Genomic DNA, 19,254 nt, shown 5'->3' with positions numbered 1-19,254 from the left:
GAAGCGAGAATCTGCGGCGGCCTCACGAAGAGGCGCAGCAGAATGCGCTCCTTCAAGAGGCGCAGCGCTTCTTTGCGTCTTTTCTCGACGTCTGTCTACTGGAAATCCGCAAAAAAAAGAGTTTTAAAGCACGGTTTTAGAAATCGGTTTTAATGGTGTTTTCGACATAAATCTTACAGTGGTGATACGAAAAGTAAAATACAAGAAATAAATAAGGATTATACACCCTCAGACTTACATGTTGACGGAACGAGATGAACTAAGATATCGACTAGTGATGCTCGACGCGAATGCAAAGAGAGTGCCCTCGTAAGAGGAAAACGATTGATTAATTAAGATTGATTGAGTGTAGTTGGTCAAATTGGTCGGTCATGCAACGGAGAGGCTGGTACCCGGAAAGATCCGAGCTTACGTGGTCGGAAGTCCAAGCACGTAGGCGCCAATTAGTAAGAACGAAGTCTAGAATGCAAAGGGAGAAGAGAAGGGCGGACACTCGCGTGAGAAATATGAGGAACGAAGGCTCCTATTTATACTAATCACGCGACGGAATTATGGTAAGAGTAGGATACGGAAGGAAAGATCCGGAAATAACCGACTTAGGTTAAACGCGGAAACTTGGACAAAAAGAAAGCCCTGGGAAAAGGCGCAGCAGGGCTGCGTCCCTTGGAAGAGGCGCAGCACCTGCTGCGTCCTTTCCCGGGTAGGTTTCTCTGCGCGTAGAAAACGCGTTTGACAGCCTGTCGTATTTTAGGCATAACTTTCTCTACAAGACTCGGATTAAGGTGATTTCGGTGGCGTTGGAAAGCTAAGAAAGAGATCTAGAACTTTCTGTGAAATAGGCCCGACCCAAAAAACTCGTTATGACCTCGTAAAATGGGCCTAAAGGTCGGGTTGTCATTTTAACTAAATGAAATGCACATTTTGTAATGTAAACTTTTAGTTTAGCCTAATGAAGTGACATTAGACTCGAAATGAGATATAATCTCAACATTTTATGACATCCTAACCTTAGGTAGACAAGCACATTGCTTTGACTCGGGATTTGACGGTTTTAGGAAATGAAGACGGTTTTTGACCCGGACTCCAAATGTACTCTAATTACTGTCAAAACGACCGTATCGGGATGTAGATGACAATTAAGAGGTAGACATTAATATTTGAGCAATCACTTGACGATAATCTTACGAACTGTCACAAATCGTTCCGTGTACCAAACATGCGGCCCAATCATCACCGGGTGGTTTGCGAGGGGTGCAGAAACGAGGTGTCTACAGCTTCACGCCCTAGTTCGCCCTCCGTGGAACCCGCCACGGGAGGGGATGTGCACATTAAGGGACAGGGTTATCGCTCGTTGATGAGCGGGATTTTGGTGGGGATTGGCTGCGGTCCCCCACTGGCGGCGTGGGCTACCTGTTGCGATGGGTAGTCTGGCAGGGCTACACACCTCGGTGTGTAGTCGGTTACTGTGTGAGATCGGGAGACTGGAGTTGGAGGATGATCAGCTGGTTACTTTATGCACTTGTCTTATTTTAATTATGCAGAACTGACCCCGTTGTTGTTTTGTAAAATCTGTGGTGATCTATTCGGGGATGGTGAGCAGATTGTGACAGGTGATGCATTTGGTGAGCTTGGGGCGGTCATGGGAGAGTCACCACGCCGGACTAGTTATCACCGTCATGAGTCTTAGCTGTTGTTTTGTAGTTGCTAGCATTTGGATATTTCTTTCGTTGGTTTTTGAGACAATGTAACTTTTATAATTCTTGTACTTTAATAAATGTGTTTGAGACCGTTGCTATTGATATTTACTAACCTCGGGCAACCGAGATGGTAACAACCTTTCATGTTGGGGTAGTCCTGGTAAGGTACCTTGGTATGAGGGGGTGTTACGCACATAGTAGATAGTGGTTTTGAGTTGTTCCTTTTGTACCATCTGTTATTTGTAATCACTTGTAATATAACTTAATTGTTCTTTGATCGACATTTGATTATTACTGTCCTCGGGCAACCGAGATGGTAACGCCCTTATATGCTAGGGAAGGTCTTGTTAGGGCTCTTTGGTATATGGGGGTGTTACAATTTCGGGTACCTAAAATGACTTTTCAAGTACTTGAAATGAAAAGCTACTCCAGGTAGCTTTTTAAAGTTTCAGGTAGCTGAAATATTATACTTTACATATTTACCCTTTATTTAAATTAATTTATTATAATTATTAATGTCATTTTATGTCATTTTACAAAAAATCAGTTACCTTTTTAGTTAGTTTACCAAACACTTTACAATTAATCAGCTACCTTATCAGTTTCCAATTTTCAGCTAGCTTTTCAGGTACCTTTTTAATTCCAGTCACCTTATCAGGTTTCAGGACCTTTTCAAATTTCAGGTACCTTTTCAATCAGTTTTACCAAACAGAACCTTAAAAAAGTTACATGCATCACAAAAAGGCACAATGCTAGCTAGATTGGTAAAGTTAATTCCTTGGATTTACATGTGTGTTTGGAGCCTTTTAATGCCCTAACATTTTAAAATAGATTAGTTATTACGTAAGACGGTCTCACAGTATAAATTTTTTTTTCCGAAATGAGATTCAAGAGATTTTATCTGGTTTAAAAGTGGAGATTGAGTTTGCATTGTATGTATTATAATACTTCGTAAGTCACAACTTTAAATGGACAATATCACAATGGTACGTACATCGAATCGACTCAATATATGGTAGCCCTTTAGCCCACCTCCTCCCTAGAACCGAGCCGAGTCAAACTCCTCCAGCCAGCCAATCCACGTCTGTGAATGTCATTTCTACATACACAAATTCTCATTTGTGACGGGCTAAATCCGTCACAAGTTTGTGACGTGAGACAAACTTGCAAGTGGGAGAGCAAGTAGGGAGGAGATTGTGAGAGGTCACAAGCTTGTGGCCGTCATAAGCAAGACGGACTATTCTACATAAAGGTACGTGAATGCATATATCAGCTAGTTGGCCTGTAGCTTAACTGATGAAGGCATGAAATCGTGGTATTCATGATCCGAGTTAAAATCATGTCAACCTCAATTTATTTACGGTCTCTTTTTACATTAAAAAAATATGTAAAAAGGTGATATCGAGATATATTAAAGTAAAGGTGTGTGATAGGACAACAAAGAAAAATAAAAAAAGAAAGGGCATGATATAACTAGTCATATATTACTCCATTTTTTTTCTCTATTTTCTTCTCAATTTATTAAAATATTTCTCACATATATTAGACAAATAAGAAGAAAACAGAAAAATAAAGGAAGTATTAATTAAAAAATACAAATATAACACAAAGGTTTTGACTATGATAACTTGTGAAGTCTACCTTTATTTTATTTTATGAGAAATAGAGAGAGGCTCTAACGTGATAAATTTGGTTAATTTGGTGGGCAAAAAAGGTGGTATCCAACTCAAACTCAAACTATCATCCAACCAAAATAAAGAAAACACATGCATCTCAATCTTTACACAAATTCTCACTTTAAACGGACATTATCCGTATAAAATTGTAAATGGATAGTGCCCTTCTCACAAAATGAGAGTGGATAGTACAAGTGGATGGAAAATGGATACCTCCACTTGCCCTCCCACTTGCATTTTGTGAGAGGACAACTATATCTGTCTACAGCTTTAGTCGGATAGTGTCCGTCTATGATGAGACGAATTGATTGTAGTATTAGGTCCCTTTTTGTTGTTACTTCAAATTTCTTTTTAACCAAGTTTATAAAATTTGAAATTTTCTAAACTGAATTTATAGTAAAGTGGATATAAATAGAACTAAATTATTATGAATTGGACGTAAAAGAGCATGTTAGCCTGTTAGGTGACCGTTAAATTGTTTATATATTGAAAATATAATAAATAAATATAAAATTGTGCCAATTTTAAGCTGTATAATTAAACTCGTATATTAACAATAACGTGATTTAATATTATAATTTTCTAATAGTAGTAACCATTTTCTAAAACGGGTTTATATATTTTTTTTAGAGTAAATTAGATTTTACTCCTTTTTGAAACCAACTTTTTTAAAAGTACTCCCTTTTAATTTTTTTTTTAACTTACTCCCTTATGTTGTATTTTTTTTTTTTGCTAAAATTACTCATTTAAATTGCATTTTTTTCCTAAAATTGCTTCAAAACTCCAATTTAATTTGACTTATTTCCTCTATCTTTAAAAATCTCTACATTTGTGTACATAGTTATACCTTTCAAAGTATAGATTGACTAAGCCACAAACGGAATAAGTTCAAAAACAGACGAAATAAATTACTTAAAGTGGAGTTTGGAAGCTATTTTAGCAAAACAAAAATGCAACTTAAGGTAGTAATTTTAAAAATTTTGATTTCAAAAGGGAGTAAATCTATTTTTTAAAAACCAATATAATTATCCATTTCGAATAATATAATTTAAAATTACTTTGCCGTTATCATTTTCCGTCAAATTAAACACATTTTGTGTGTGCCGAAAGCGATTTTACAAATATACAGTACATCAATCAATTTGTATTATAAAGCCAAAGCCGCAAAGTGGCACCATAAATAATACCAATTGGTCTCTCTTGTGACGGGTTACCATTTGTGACGGATATTTTGTGAGATAAAATGGTAACAAAATGGGTTAGTGGAGAAAGGGGGCCACATGAATAGCGTTGCAGAGAGAGAAAAAGTGGGTACATTGTGAGGTAAAATGGCATCCGTCTTCAGCTTGTGACGGATATGTCATATCTTCAATGAGAATTTGTGAAATAATACTCCGTATTAGACATAAAAAGAAATTTAAAAGAAATGAACAAAATAATAATTTGACTTATTCATACGAGTAATATTCAAGTTGTAAAATGTTAGATGTGTCGGGCATGCCGACGCACCAATAGAGGAATAGGAAATCCTTGGTATAATAAAACACACAATTAACATGTGACATAATTAAAAAACCGTAAAGCAAATAGTAGGCACATCTTCACACACATCTCACCCCGGTCCCTTTTATAATACACGACTAATCCACGTACCAAACTAACTAACAACCGTACTTCTTTTTCCTCATTATTTATTTATTTATCAACCCCTCCTCTTTCTCATTCTCATTCATTTCTCATTAATCGCTACTACAAATCCCTTATTTTCGATCTTAACGTGAATTTTAAGGTAGGTGGGTATTTTGAAAAAGTCGATATTTTTGAGGTTTTCAAGTGTTATTATGGGTTCTGAGACGACAATGAAGTGTAACAACGTTGCAAGAACATGCAATCGATTTAGTCGGTTTTTGAAGGAAAGGAGGAGTTTTGGTGAGGTTGGTTTTACTAGTGTTATTACTTCTCCAAAGGTTGATCAGAAGAAGTCTTTGGATCTCTTTCCTTTGACTAGCTCTTCATCAAACCTCAACTTTGAAGAATCCACCCAACATTTGGCTCTCTCTAGGTACATTGAATACTTTTTAATTAATTATATACTCCGTATTTTGTATTATTGGATCCTTTTTATTTGTTAATTTTTTTATTCTTAATAACCCATGATGCCAAATTTAAGAAAAGAATAATATATAACATGTTGTGACGATGATGAGAATGTTATAAGAATTACAGTTTGTTTTATGAGATAAGCCTTCGAATTTCAATTATATAAAAAAAGACTTTAAAAACAAAAATTTATGAAAGTTGGAGTATATTATTAGATTCGTCATGAAATGTACTTTCAGTTAGTGAAATCTGCTTTTAGGTTCGTGTTCTAAAAAAGGTAATTACATGCAACCGAAACTTACTTTTGGCGTAGTTTTCTTTCGTGATATCTCTATCTTGACTACTAGGTGGAGCTACTAATTAATTTTATAGAACTAAATTAAGTTACAACAAACTAACCAAAAAGTAATTTTATTCATTTGATCAGAAACTCGGCAAAATCAAAGGATGAGCCGGAAAAGACTTTGGGAAGCATGACCATAATTTACGACGGAAAAGTGCTAGTTTTCGACGGTTTACATGATGAAATGGCGCAAGAAATAGTGTCGTTAGCAAGCCAAAGCGTCGCAACTACACCTCAATGTGAAACTTCCCAGCGCAACAATTACACCAACACTACTCATCTTACTCACGCTTTATCTGATCTACCCATTGCTCGAGGCGCGTCTCTTCTCCGCTTCATGGAGAAGAGGAAAGACCGGTAGGTAATTAATTATTCAAACGATCTTATTTAAGCATTTATGAATATATTCATAGATTAAAAATAATGTAAAAAACCATTTTACAATAACTTAATTGTAAAGCTGTCATCTATTTACTATAGTCACAAGAATTCCTGAGTAAACAGTTTTATGCAATTGTTATCGTAACGTAAACCATGTGCTACTTCTTTACTTTATTACCCCACTAGAATAACTTTCACCGTGATAAGGGTATCAAACTATTTTGTAGAACTTTCTATAATGTTTTATAGTAAAACCGTTTTATAATAATGCTCTGTTTGATAAAATTAACTGAAAAGGTAGCTGAAACCTGAAAGTAGCTGATAAGGTAACTGAAAATTAAGAACTGATAAGTAACTGATTATATGAAAAAAGTGTTTGGCAAATTAACTGAAAAGGTAGCTTATTTGGATGAAATGACGAAAAAGGATATAATAACTATTTAATATTATAGATTGAAGGGGCAAAAAGGAAATATAAATTAGGATCAGGTACCTAAAATCCCAAATGCTACTCTAGGTAGCATTTCATTTCAGGTAGCTTATTTGGACAAATAATCTACTTACCAAACACTTGCAAAAATATAAGCTACCTGAAATTTTGGTCAAATAAGCTACTTTGACCAAATAAAGTACCTGAAATGCTCTATCAAACAGAGCCTAAGAATCATAAAGTTTATTAAAAGTTAAAACCGCTTTATATAATAAATTAAACGGTATTAAAATACGAGGTTGTTAATTAATTTTTATTATGTGATGATTTTCAGGATTGCTGCCAGTGCACCTTACCGAGTAAACAATTCAAATTCAAGTAAACAATTGTTTGAGCAGCAGCTAGAGTTCAAGTTATGGTAGACTTCCTCGTATTTCAAGGGAACGTGTTATTAATAGATTTTATATTATTTTATAAGCATTATTATTATGTAAAGGAGATAATATTTGATTTGTTTTGGGATATTTCATCATCATATTGGTATTGAGATAACTTTTGAGTTTTTATTATTAAAAGAATTTGGATGTAAACTCGACCAAATTGTCATTCCCACTCTCCCCATGTGTATAATGTGGGTCATTCTTCCACATCACAGAATTAGGAGTTGGAAGCTAGTAGATAAACTAGTGGGACTACATGTCACATACTTCGTATAACAAATGATTTTAGAATTGAATTTGGATAGACTTTTGAGAAGTCTTTTGCTCTTGGTTATATGAGCATGTTGCGGATAGTTTAATGTGTACTTCATTCAATTCCAAATACAACCTCTCATATTTTGACACTATTCATGTTTATAGAAAATATTCGATATTCCTTGTAATAAATAAGAGAAAAAAAAATTCATGTGGAATCTTATTTAATTCCCGTTTGTAAATACAATTAGAATATTAAGCTTTCAAGTGTTATTATGGGATCTGAGACGACAATTAAGTGTAACAATGTCGCAAGAACATGCAATCGATGTTTCACTCTGTATCTGAACAAATCACGGATGGAACATTCATCTTCGCAGCACAAGCCGCAAGGTCGAGAACCATTGACCATTGTTATTCATTCAACAAACTTTTTTTTTTTTGAAAGAAAACGCCCGAAGGCATTACCCAATTAATAACCCTGATCAAATAAAACAACAGCATTCGGAGGAGGCAAGTCCCATCTGCCCAAAGGACTCTACCAGTAACTCTAGGAACAACATGCGCTAAAGCATGAGCAACACAATTATTAATGCGATTTGTATGCAACCAACTAATAGAATAGACTGAAAACTATGACTCAAAGCGATAATATCCTCAATGATGAGCGAGAATATACTCCTTCCTTGCTTTTGCTCCTTGACTGCTTCAATCACCAACAAGCTATCACTCTCCATCTCCACATGTTGTAAGCCTCGTCTCGCAGCCTCTTCTAATCCGTCTAACACCGCCATAGCCTCCGCAATGTGAACCTCCCAACTTTTCTACGCGAACAATGGACAAGCCCCACAGCACGGAACCCGTCACATCTCGACACACCACCCCCGTTCCAACCCCCTCCCCCTCCTTCACCCCTGCATCAACATTAATCTTGACATCCGCTCTTACTCCCTCATGAATCACATCCCGCACCTGTCTCACAATAATATCCGGAACCACCTCCACCCCATCGAAAATAACCTTATTACGGTGCTCCCAAATAGCCCGGCATCCGACCATCAGATTAACACGATCATCCTCACACAACTCCCTCCAACAATACTCCATAACTTTTTTGGATACATGGTAAATTGTTCAGTAATATCATATACCTTCCAACAAGGTTTATCACGAAGTTGTCTTTCAGTCAATGGAGAGATGGATGACTCACAAGAATCTTATTGGACTCTGCTATTGCACATAGCAGCTATGCCAATCTTTATTCCAGCTAGTTAGATTTGTTAACATTCCGCTGATGAAATTGCCTTGCATCAGTGAGAGAGTCGAGATTTCGATATTTTGAGAGCAAAGACTGAAGAACTTTTGGGGGGGCAAATTAGACAATTTGTAGCACAGTAAAAACCAAGAATTTTGGTTTAAAAAGTTCAGAAATATATTTATCACTGTTTCACGAGTGGCAGGACTAGCAGCCTCTCGAACTCCATTTTGCTTCGCCACAACTTATGACAACGCACCAAAAGAAATGGATACAAAAAGGGTGCATACGCAAATAATGTTCTTCTTGAACGGAAATGGTGTGTAATATTCCAGAATCATGGCTGATAAACCTCTGGAAGCTGAAGCCCAACACTTGCAGCAGATTTTCCAAGTATCCTTTTCATCTCATCTGATCTATCCACAGCAATGTTGTATGAGAACAGAAGCTCCTGTAGAATCACCAGGGAAGTACTATAAAGTATAGGCATCAAAAGCCAAACTTGAACATAAGAGTTTATAGATGATTGATTAATGCATTCACAAGGATTCAAGCACATTTCAGCCAGCTACGCTATTAGAATTATAGAGAGATGGTATTAAATACTCAGTACTGATGAGCTTGGTTAGAAATCCCTTAGCATTAAACTGCCTCAATCCCTTCACACATGCACACGCAGAAACAAAAAATCACAGGTAATCGATAAACAATATATCACTTGGAATTCAAAAGCGAGACAACTACTCATTTCTTACATGCATATGTTTCAAAATTCAATTGCGCTAAAAGTGATTCAAGAACAGGCACATCACGCCAAGCTTTAGCTAATCCAGCTGGGTCAGTGGTGGCAGATAAGTAAAATGGGAATAAGAGTATCAATAAAAACACAAGTCTTTACTTGTCTAAAAAAGAAAAACTCAAGTCTTTTGTTTTTGGTTAAAATCACACGTCTAATACATAATCGAAAAAATGTTTTCATGTAATTTGTCTGCCAGTTCTTCGAGCGTGTGCTCCATCATAATAGGGTATTGACTTTGGAGCGAAAACTTAATAAAAACGTTCTCATGTTATTCCACTGCCAGTTTTCAAGTAATAAGGTTTTCAAATGTTGAATATTGAAACCAAACAACATTAAACATTAAACAGTGCATCAAGGGCTATCACGAATTGCGGGGTAAGAGGGTCAGATATACGCAACCTTACCCATGTGTTAGCTACCCAAAGTGAAAATTGTATTGAAAATAGCATCGAATGACAAAGTTTAAAGTAAAAAGAAGCATAACCAAATTAGCACAAATTAGTAATTCATTTTGCTTTGTTCCAACATATTACAGAACTACAGAATAATGAGTCCTTGGCTCCAAAGTCAATACAAACTCAGGAAAATATAAAATAATAAAGTGTCGGCCATACAGGGAAGAATTGTTACTGTGTGCCATTAGGTCACCTTTGAAAAATCATTCATCTATCGGCAAAAATTGTAAGTTTGGATGGAAAACATAGACAAGTAGCTGGAGCACAAATGAAATAGTTCACAAGAAAAACATGGGAGCATATCCTCAATCTATGTAAATACGTAAAACTTCAAAGAGTTTCATGACAGAGTACCTTGTGATGATGCACGCTGTTTAGCATGTAAGTGTAATCATGGGCAAGCTTTAGTTTATTCTGAATAGATGATGGATCGGACAGTTGACTGTTCTTTTTGAACTCTTGCGTGATAAAATTAGTGAAGTTCCTCTTGTAATCTTCTTGTCCAACATGCTTTTTCACAGACTTGAGAAGATGCCTATAAACTTTTGCGGCATGCAAAGCTTCTGACCCCATTGGACTTCTCTCTTCCTTATCCGATCGTTTTTATTCCCCTACAGAATGACACTAAAAGAAACCAAGCAATTAAGAGAAGATAGTGATGCATAATTACGAAAGAAGGCTAGTCTTCTAGAAGATGGTCACTAGTAACCATTTAAAAGCTAAAAGTAAAAGGGTCGCTAAGGTTCTAAGATAGTCACAAATCACATAACGGGTTCACTAAATAAAGCTAGTAACTATGATCGACAAAATAGTTACTAACATCATGAAAACGGGGTAACTGCCGAAAAAAGACATCGCGGGCATTAAAAAAAGTTACTAAAACCACAATGGCTCATTAGAGTTTGCATTAATTTAATGAGGAAAGTGGTGAAATAGAACGGAGGGAATCGTCTGGAATGAATTAGATGATTGCCGGGGAAAAGGGAATACATTTGTCTCTTTATAATAGGTCAACACTTTGATTGTCCAAATCCCCGAAAATAATGAGAGCCATCTAATGCAAAATCACCAAATGCTACTGCTCATAAATCCATAATAACGAAGTTTGTTTAGTTCTCCTCTAATTATAGACAGACACAAGTAGTTAAATATATAGTCCTCATAAAGATAACAAAATTCAGCCCTTATCATACTTACATACACAAGCTGGACATACTCCGTAACTAACATTCTAACAAGAATAAACATCCATTTACATCAGTGCTCCGCGACTCGAAGACCTAATTAAGCTCCAAGCTGACGAAAATCACACTAATAAAACGCAAAATTATGCCAAAATATAAAAATGTGACTAAATTAGGAAGGAGGGAGCGATGAAAAGGCTAACAAATTAATTGATCGAAACATAAAAAATAACAACATTGTATCTTAGACTACAACAAGTATTAAATTCCATCAACAATGTTTAGTAGAATCAATCAAAATACAGAGAATAACAGCAAAATTGTCACGTAATGCAGAAATTAAACTCACTAGAATGTTTGTTTGGATATTATAATAATTGGAATTAAATCTAATGACAAGAATAAACTCGTCAAATTGAGATTAGTTTTTCAGTAAATAGGATGTGAAAATGAGAGATAAATGCAATAATTGAAAGTGAGAAAAATATTAATTGGATCAAACCTGGGATTAAGGTGAGGATTAGTGTGATTAAACCGATGTCGACAAATTAGGGTTCAAGAGAGGGATGAACAATTGATTTGGGTGTTATGTTTGTCGATTGATTTGGGTGAGGGAGTTTTGATTTGGGAATTTTGTCTGTTAAATTAGATGACTGAAATAAATGCGGGAGGTAGTAAATTACTCCATAACTTATGAATTAGGTGTAAATCAGTTTTTAAGTTTCACTTGTAACAAATTAGTCCCATAATTTTCCAAAAACGTGCAAAATTAAGTTTTTTACCATTTTTTTTAGGATGATTTCATGGGAATAATCCACCCTATGGGTACCCTGCAAATAACGTTCCAACCTATCAGTAATTTCAATTAAATCTGTCCTATCTTCCTTTCTTGCCATAACACTCTCGGAAGACGGACAACCTGAAGAACAGGTCACCGTCGCTAACAACTACAAGTAGACTGTTTTGAGACAGTCAATACCAAACCCCAACCACCGTCAACCACCACCCCACCATCATTGTCGACGGCCGCCGGAGACCTGGCCCACACCTCAAACACGACTCCCCTCCCGTACATCAACACTGTCACCTTTCAGTCTTTCACCACCAATTGAAACAACCGTCTCGATGTCTGAATCGAACGATCTACTGACAGTCCGCAACCCCATTATTCACATTCACCTCCTGTCGTCGAACTCCATACGAATATATGACGGGTTATAACTTATAAGCACCCTTATCACCAAAGGAAAACATAATAACGGGTTATAATAAGCACTCTTATCAGGCTAAAGGAATATCATAATAACGAGTTATATGCTAGATCAATTGTATTAAAAAGTAATTTCTAACATTCTGCTGTTAATTATGAACACAAATACTGTATATTACTGTCGCATTAGAAAAATTACAAGTAAATAATATAATGTCGCGGAAAAATCACAATTACAATTAAAATAAAGAGGAAGTAGATGAATTATGGTTTAGAGGCATTAGCAGAGTCAGAGGTGTATTCTACTACTTGATTGTTGCGCTTGCGATGAGTTTCCTCAAGGAATTTAACTTTGGTAATAAACTCGTCTGCGCATTTTTTAATGAGTTTCCTTTGGTGATAAGGGTGCTTATAAGTTATAACCCGTCATATATTCAAACCCATTTGATTCGCATTATTCCAGCACCCAGTAGCTACCATAGTTACAGCCCAATTCGACCAACCCGGATGCAGCTCACAACTTCCTCTTAGAAAATCACTTCAAACTTCATTAGATCAATTCCTAAATCACCCTATTCAATTCACTAACACCAGCTCAACTTGCATCAACTTCGAACCAAATTAAGCCCATAATTCCAAAGCAAATCCAAATTTTAATTTGTTCACATAATATTTTACAAAAATTGGTGCTCTCTGCTCTTCGCCACCTCATCGGAGTTCAGCGAAGGTGTGGCGGTGGTTTTGACGGTGGTGATTTTGGCGGTTGTTGAGTGGTGGTGATGGGCGAATGGGAGTTGTGATGATGGTGAAGGAGAATGTGGAAAGGGGACTGTGACACCTCCATACTCCAAGTGCCTTACCAGGACCACTCAGGTATAAAGATGTCACCATCTCGGTTTCCCGAGACAATGATAATCATAAGACAATAACGAAACAATATTTAAATCTACAACCGTCACAATACCAATATGATACTTTAACAACAATCACAGTCAACACCAAACCACATTATGTGACTAATACTGAGTAGGGAAACCCTACCTGGAATGCAATACAATCAGACGGTCTCAACAGCTGTTATCAAAAGGCCTCCTCTACGAATCCTTCTCCTAACATATAATCATACAATTACTAACAATCATAAAAGACAACAAAACCCGCAAACCCCCAAATTAGGGTTTAAACAACCTTAACGAAATACCTAAAAACAGTACGTAGATCTTACCCTCGACGCAAGGATCACAAGAATGTAAAGAATGATGAATTCCGACCTCCCAAGCTCCGTGATTTGTCAATAATGCGAAGGATGCGAAGTACGTAGGTTGCAATCTTTTTTCAATGTAATTAGGTTTGTAAAAGCGTTTTATAAGAGTGACGGAAAAGGTTTAAATACTAATTCGCATTATTAACAAAACCCGACAAAATATTACCCGTAAACCGGGTTACTCGATCGAGTGACTGACGTACTCGATCGAGTGCCGCCTACTCGATCGAGTACCAATGCTACTCGATCGAGTACCCTACAGGTCAGAAACTATTTTAAAATGCAAAACACCCTTACTCGACAGAGTAAGGCCCACTCGATAGAGTATCCAGAGCCTCATAAAACCGTAGTATTACATTATTCCCTCCTTAAAAAGAACTTCGTCCCCGAAGTTCAAACCACAACAAAACAAAGACATACTACTACACTCCCGACACAACAACCAAAACAAAACTCAACATATAAACACACCCTACCAACTTCTCAATCACAATTCCAATCCTCCACTCCCAACATCCAACAATTCACAACATGTATCGTTACGTTCACATACAAACTAACGGACACCACATACGACCTTGACATATACCCCCCATGTGACCGGTTCAAAATTGTAGGGCGAGTTCGCGACTTTAGGACGTCTCCCAAGCCTTTGCATTAGCTCCTACATACTTTACCCCGGGTTCATTTTAATTGACTCCTTATGTTCATTATATTCATTAGTTACAGGTTTCAGGATCGTCGCTCTGATACCACTTTGTGACACCCCCATACTCCAAGTGCCTTACCAGGACCACTCAGGTATAAAGATGTCACCATCTCGGTTTCCCGAGACAATGATAATCATAAGACAATAACGAAACAATATTTAAATCTACAACCGTCACAATACCAATATGATACTTTAACAACAATCACAGTCAACACCAAACCACATTATGTGACTAATACGAGTAGGAAACCCTACCCGAATGCAATACAATCGACGGTCTCAACAGCTGTTATCAAAAGGCCTCCTCTACGAATCCTTCTCCTAACATATAATCATACAATTACTAACAATCATAAAAGACAACAAAACCCGCAAACCCCCAAATTAGGGTTTAAACAACCTTAACGAAATACCTAAAAACAGTACGTAGATCTTACCCTCGACGCAAGGATCACAAGAATGTAAAGAATGATGAATTCCGACCTCCCAAGCTCCGTGATTTGTCAATAATGCGAAGGATGCGAAGTACGTAGGTTGCAATCTTTTTTCAATGTAATTAGGTTTGTAAAAGCGTTTTATAAGAGTGACGGAAAAGGTTTAAATACTAATTCGCATTATTAACAAAACCCGACAAAATATTACCCGTAAATCCGGGTTACTCGATCGAGTGACTCGACGTACTCGATCGAGTGCCACTTACTCGATCGAGTACCAATGCTACTCGATCGAGTACCCTACAGGTCAGAAACTATTTTAAAATGCAAAACACCCTTACTCGACAGAGTAAGGCCCACTCGATAGAGTATCCAGAGCCTCATAAAACCGTAGTATTACATTATTCCCTCCTTAAAAAGAACTTCGTCCCCGAAGTTCAAACCACAACAAAACAAAGACATACTACTACACTCCCGACACAACAACCAAAACAAAACTCAACATATAAACACACCCTACCAACTTCTCAATCACAATTCCAATCCTCCACTCCCAACATCCAACAATTCACAACATGTATCGTTACGTTCACATACAAACTAACGGACACCACATACGACCTTGACATATACCCCCCATGTGACCGGTTCAAAATTGTAGGGCGAGTTCGCGACTTTAGGACGTCTCCCAAGCCTTTGCATTAGCTCCTACATACTTTACCCCGGGTTCATTTTAATTGACTCCTTATGTTCATTATATTCATTAGTTACAGGTTTCAGGATCGTCGCTCTGATACCACTTTGTGACACCCCTATACTCCAAGTGCCTTACCAGGACCACTCAGGTATAAAGATGTCACCATCTCGGTTTCCCGAGACAATGATAATCATAAGACAATAACGAAACAATATTTAAATCTACAACCGTCACAATACCAATATGATACTTTAACAACAATCACAGTCAACACCAAACCACATTATGTGACTAATACTGAGTAGGGAAACCCTACCTGGAATGCAATACAATCAGACGGTCTCAACAGCTGTTATCAAAAGGCCTCCTCTACGAATCCTTCTCCTAACATATAATCATACAATTACTAACAATCATAAAAGACAACAAAACCCGCAAACCCCCAAATTAGGGTTTAAACAACCTTAACGAAATACCTAAAAACAGTACGTAGATCTTACCCTCGACGCAAGGATCACAAGAATGTAAAGAATGATGAATTCCGACCTCCCAAGCTCCGGGATTTGTCAATAATGCGAAGGATGCGAAGTACGTAGGTTGCAATCTCTTTTCAATGTAATTAGGTTTGTAAAAGCGTTTTATGAGAGTGACGGAAAAGGCTTAAATACTAATTCGCATTATTAACGAAACCCGACAAAACATTACCCGTAAACCGGGCTACTCGATCGAGTGACTGACGTACTCGATCGAGTGCCGCCTACTCGATCGAGTACCAAGGCTACTCGATCGAGTACCAAGGCTACTCGATCGAGTACCCTACAGGTCAGAAACTATTTTAAAATGCAAAACATCCTTACTCGACAGAGTAAGGCCCACTCGATAGAGTATCAAAAGGCTCATAAAACCGTAGTATTACTGGGACGAAGAAGAAGATTGGTTATAAAAAGGAGGAAGTTAGTGATGATGACCTAATGTAACCGGTCAAAAAATTGGGTAAGTTTGTTCTGGGAAGAAAGGGGGATAGGATGGATTTAATTGAAATTATCGATAAGAGATAAGTGCATATTTTATACATTTTAACCCCCATATTAGCTTGATTTTACATGTCTTTAGAACTTATCTTAAATGTTTTATAGCTAATATTTGCATTTCTAGTTGTTTTGGATACTTTGACATATTTTGTATGAAATAAGCTTTTTGGAGCTAAAATAACTACAAAGTACTAGAAATTGCAAGCTAAGAGGAAAGAAGACCAAATGGACTAAGAATTGGATGTTGCATGACTTTGTGCCTTAAGTTGCATGGATTTTTGCATGAGAATTTGTTGGATCAATTAGCAAAATACAAATGAGATCAAACATCCAAGTCAAGCCCAAATTGCAAGTCAAAAGTCAAGGGGAAAGCATGGGATTCCAAATGATCTTAAGATGCCAAATTCAAGCATTAACCGGGTGATTAATCGCACATTTAATCACCCACATAGGATTCTCCAAAGAATTAAGAGAGGAATTAAGGCAAATAACCGTGGAACACACGACCCCGATCGGGGTTGCATGCCCTTTGGTTTCTTACGTTTCCTTCTCCTCTCCTATAAATAGGAGAGGTGTTCCAAGGTTTTAGGTATCCAATTTTACGTCCAAGTTTACTACAATAAGCCTCAAGCATTATAAATTTTCTCTCATTAGTTTTCATCTTAAGTTATAAGTTGTTAAGCATTCCTTAGTTAATCTGTCAACATTTTGTACTTCAAGATATTCTTAAGCATTTGCTATTCAAGCTTTTGCTTATTAGTTATTTGTTCTTCCATACAAGTCCTTCTTTATAAGATATTTCTTATTACGAGTTTGCAATTTACATTGTTATTTTAGTCACGGCATAGTTATTTTAATCAAGCATTTCATTCTACATTAGCATTAATCCTTTCGCATGTTATACCATCTAATTTACATAAATCAAACAATCATGTTTAACATTTCTCATAATTTAGTTTATATTTTACATCTTAGTATGAGTAGCTAAATTTCCTAGTCTAAAGGCTAGGGGAGCCATGCAAAATCAAACATATAATATGATTAAATAAAGTTCATAATAACATTGATCGATTGTTTCCATCACATGCTTGCTTTGTTACGCTTAATCTTTGATTATCGGCCGTAGTCGTAGATTAAATTTGTTCATTCGTTCTAAAGTCGAGAGGGACGAAATTGAATTAGACTAAGAATGTGTGGTAGGACGACCTAGTCATGGACGAGAGTTTTTCTAGGACCCGGTCTATGGTTGATACTAATGCCGTAAGGTGGGTATCTTTAAGCCTAAGCAATTGACAAGATTATTAGTATCGAGTTTATCATGTTCATATGTTTACCTTTGCATGAGTGACCCGAACCCTTTATACTATCTTTTATCATATTATTTACATTGCATTTTTATTAAATCATCAATCAAACAAACCAAACCCAAATCGTAATCGACCTTGATAAAAATCTACCCATAGCAATTCACGACGTAATTCCCGTTTCCTTGTGTTCGACCCCTATTACTACATTAAATTGTGTCTAGGGAAATTATCTTTGCATAGGTACGCGATAAACCTATCAAATTTTGGCGCCTTTGCCGGGGAAACGGTTTTATTGCTTTTTGAATTGTCGATTTTTATCTTGTTTTCCTTTGTCTTGGGGAACACTTGTTCCTTGAGACCGTTACTTATCACTTCTCTAGAAATTGTTGTCTTATGCCCAAGTCCTCTCGAAGTAGAGAATTGCTTTCAACGGATTCCGATCCCGAGAAAACATTTAGGAGAAGACGACGTTTCTGGAAGGAAGTGAAAGAAGTCACTTCTCCCATACAAGTTGAAAGTGCTGGAAAGTCTTACTTAGACGATCTAGAGGTTCTTGAAGAGGAGGAGGTTTCTTGTTCATCTACTCCACCACCACCACCATCTACTACCAAAAAGATGGTGAGACTTTCCGATCACTCAAAGCCCACCGCGGCCATGCTTCCGACCGGAATCACAACCACTCAAATCACCGCTCTGGACTTCGAGATTAAACCGGCTTTCATTAACCTTGTGGAGAGGAAGCAATTTGGAGGAAGTCATTTGGAGGATCCCAATTTGCATGTGTAAAACTTTTGTGACTATTGCTCCATAATCCGTCAAACGGGCGTCACCCAAGCCCAAATAAGAGAAATGCTTTTCCCTTTCTCTTTGAAGGACAAGGCCAAGCTTTGGATCAACAGCCTTGACCGCACCACCTTGGGAATCACCAATTGGGAGACATTGGCTCTTGCTTTTTACCAAAAGTTTTTTCCACCGAAGAAAACTCAAACTTTAAGGAGCCAAATCACCGGATTCCGTCAACAAGCTCTTGAGAGCTTATATGAGGCTTGGGAGAGGTAAAAAGAGCTTAAAAGGCAAAGCCCACATCATGGGCTAGATGATTGGTTTCTAGCAATAACATTCTACAATGGGTGTTGTGCCGAGTCCCGAAGGATTCTTGATTCCGCCAACAACGGGCGATTTGATCAAATTGACACCGACCTTGCTCATTCCACGATCGAGTCTATGGCGGTCCATGATGCCCAATATGTCAATCCCCGATTTGTGCCATCCAAAGGTAAAGAAGAATCCTCCAACAACTCCGTTTTGCTAGCTCAAATTGCCTTGCTCCAACAACAATTGGCGGAAAGGGATGCTAGAGATTCCGTTCAATAAGTCAATGCCATGTCCTCAACAAGCCAAATCGTTGTGTGTGAAGGTTGCGGAGGTGCGGGTCATTATGCCGCCTATTTCCAAGCTCCCATTGAAGAGGTAAATGCTTTTCTAGCTTTAAGACAAAATGCTTATCCACCGGGTACATTCTCAAACACGTATAACTCAAACTCAAAATTCCACCCGAATATGTCTTATAGAAGCAACAATGTG

General features: G+C 37.2%; 2 protein-coding genes and 1 non-coding gene across 3 annotated transcripts; 1 reads left to right on the top strand and 2 right to left on the bottom strand.

Moving 5' to 3' along the window:
- The first annotated feature begins 5,037 nt into the window (after nucleotides 1–5,037).
- Nucleotides 5,038–7,193, top strand: LOC141613549 (protein TIFY 10B-like). Its single transcript, XM_074432287.1, has 3 exons — nucleotides 5,038–5,435; nucleotides 5,901–6,173; nucleotides 6,962–7,193. The coding sequence occupies exons 1-3, from the start codon at nucleotides 5,215–5,217 to the stop codon at nucleotides 7,047–7,049; spliced, it is 582 nt and encodes a 193-aa protein (XP_074288388.1). The 5' UTR covers nucleotides 5,038–5,214; the 3' UTR covers nucleotides 7,050–7,193.
- Nucleotides 7,194–8,712: 1,519 nt separating this feature from the next.
- On the bottom strand, nucleotides 8,713–11,703 carry LOC141613541 (uncharacterized). Its single transcript, XM_074432280.1, has 3 exons — nucleotides 11,518–11,703; nucleotides 10,186–10,455; nucleotides 8,713–9,028 (listed from the first exon to the last, which is right to left on the bottom strand). Exons 2-3 carry the CDS (start codon nucleotides 10,402–10,404, stop codon nucleotides 8,915–8,917), a joined length of 333 nt encoding a protein of 110 aa, XP_074288381.1. The 5' UTR covers nucleotides 10,405–10,455; nucleotides 11,518–11,703; the 3' UTR covers nucleotides 8,713–8,914.
- Nucleotides 11,704–18,656: 6,953 nt separating this feature from the next.
- On the bottom strand, nucleotides 18,657–18,764 carry LOC141619799 (small nucleolar RNA R71). Its single transcript, XR_012531809.1, has one exon. It is a non-coding gene; the product is annotated as a small nucleolar RNA R71 (small nucleolar RNA).
- Nucleotides 18,765–19,254: the final 490 nt, after the last annotated feature.

The sequence above is a fragment of the Silene latifolia genome, chromosome 1 (assembly GCF_048544455.1).
Source record: "Silene latifolia isolate original U9 population chromosome 1, ASM4854445v1, whole genome shotgun sequence".
NCBI lineage: Eukaryota > Viridiplantae > Streptophyta > Magnoliopsida > Caryophyllales > Caryophyllaceae > Silene > Silene latifolia.
This window is presented reverse-complemented; position numbering and strand designations above follow the sequence as displayed.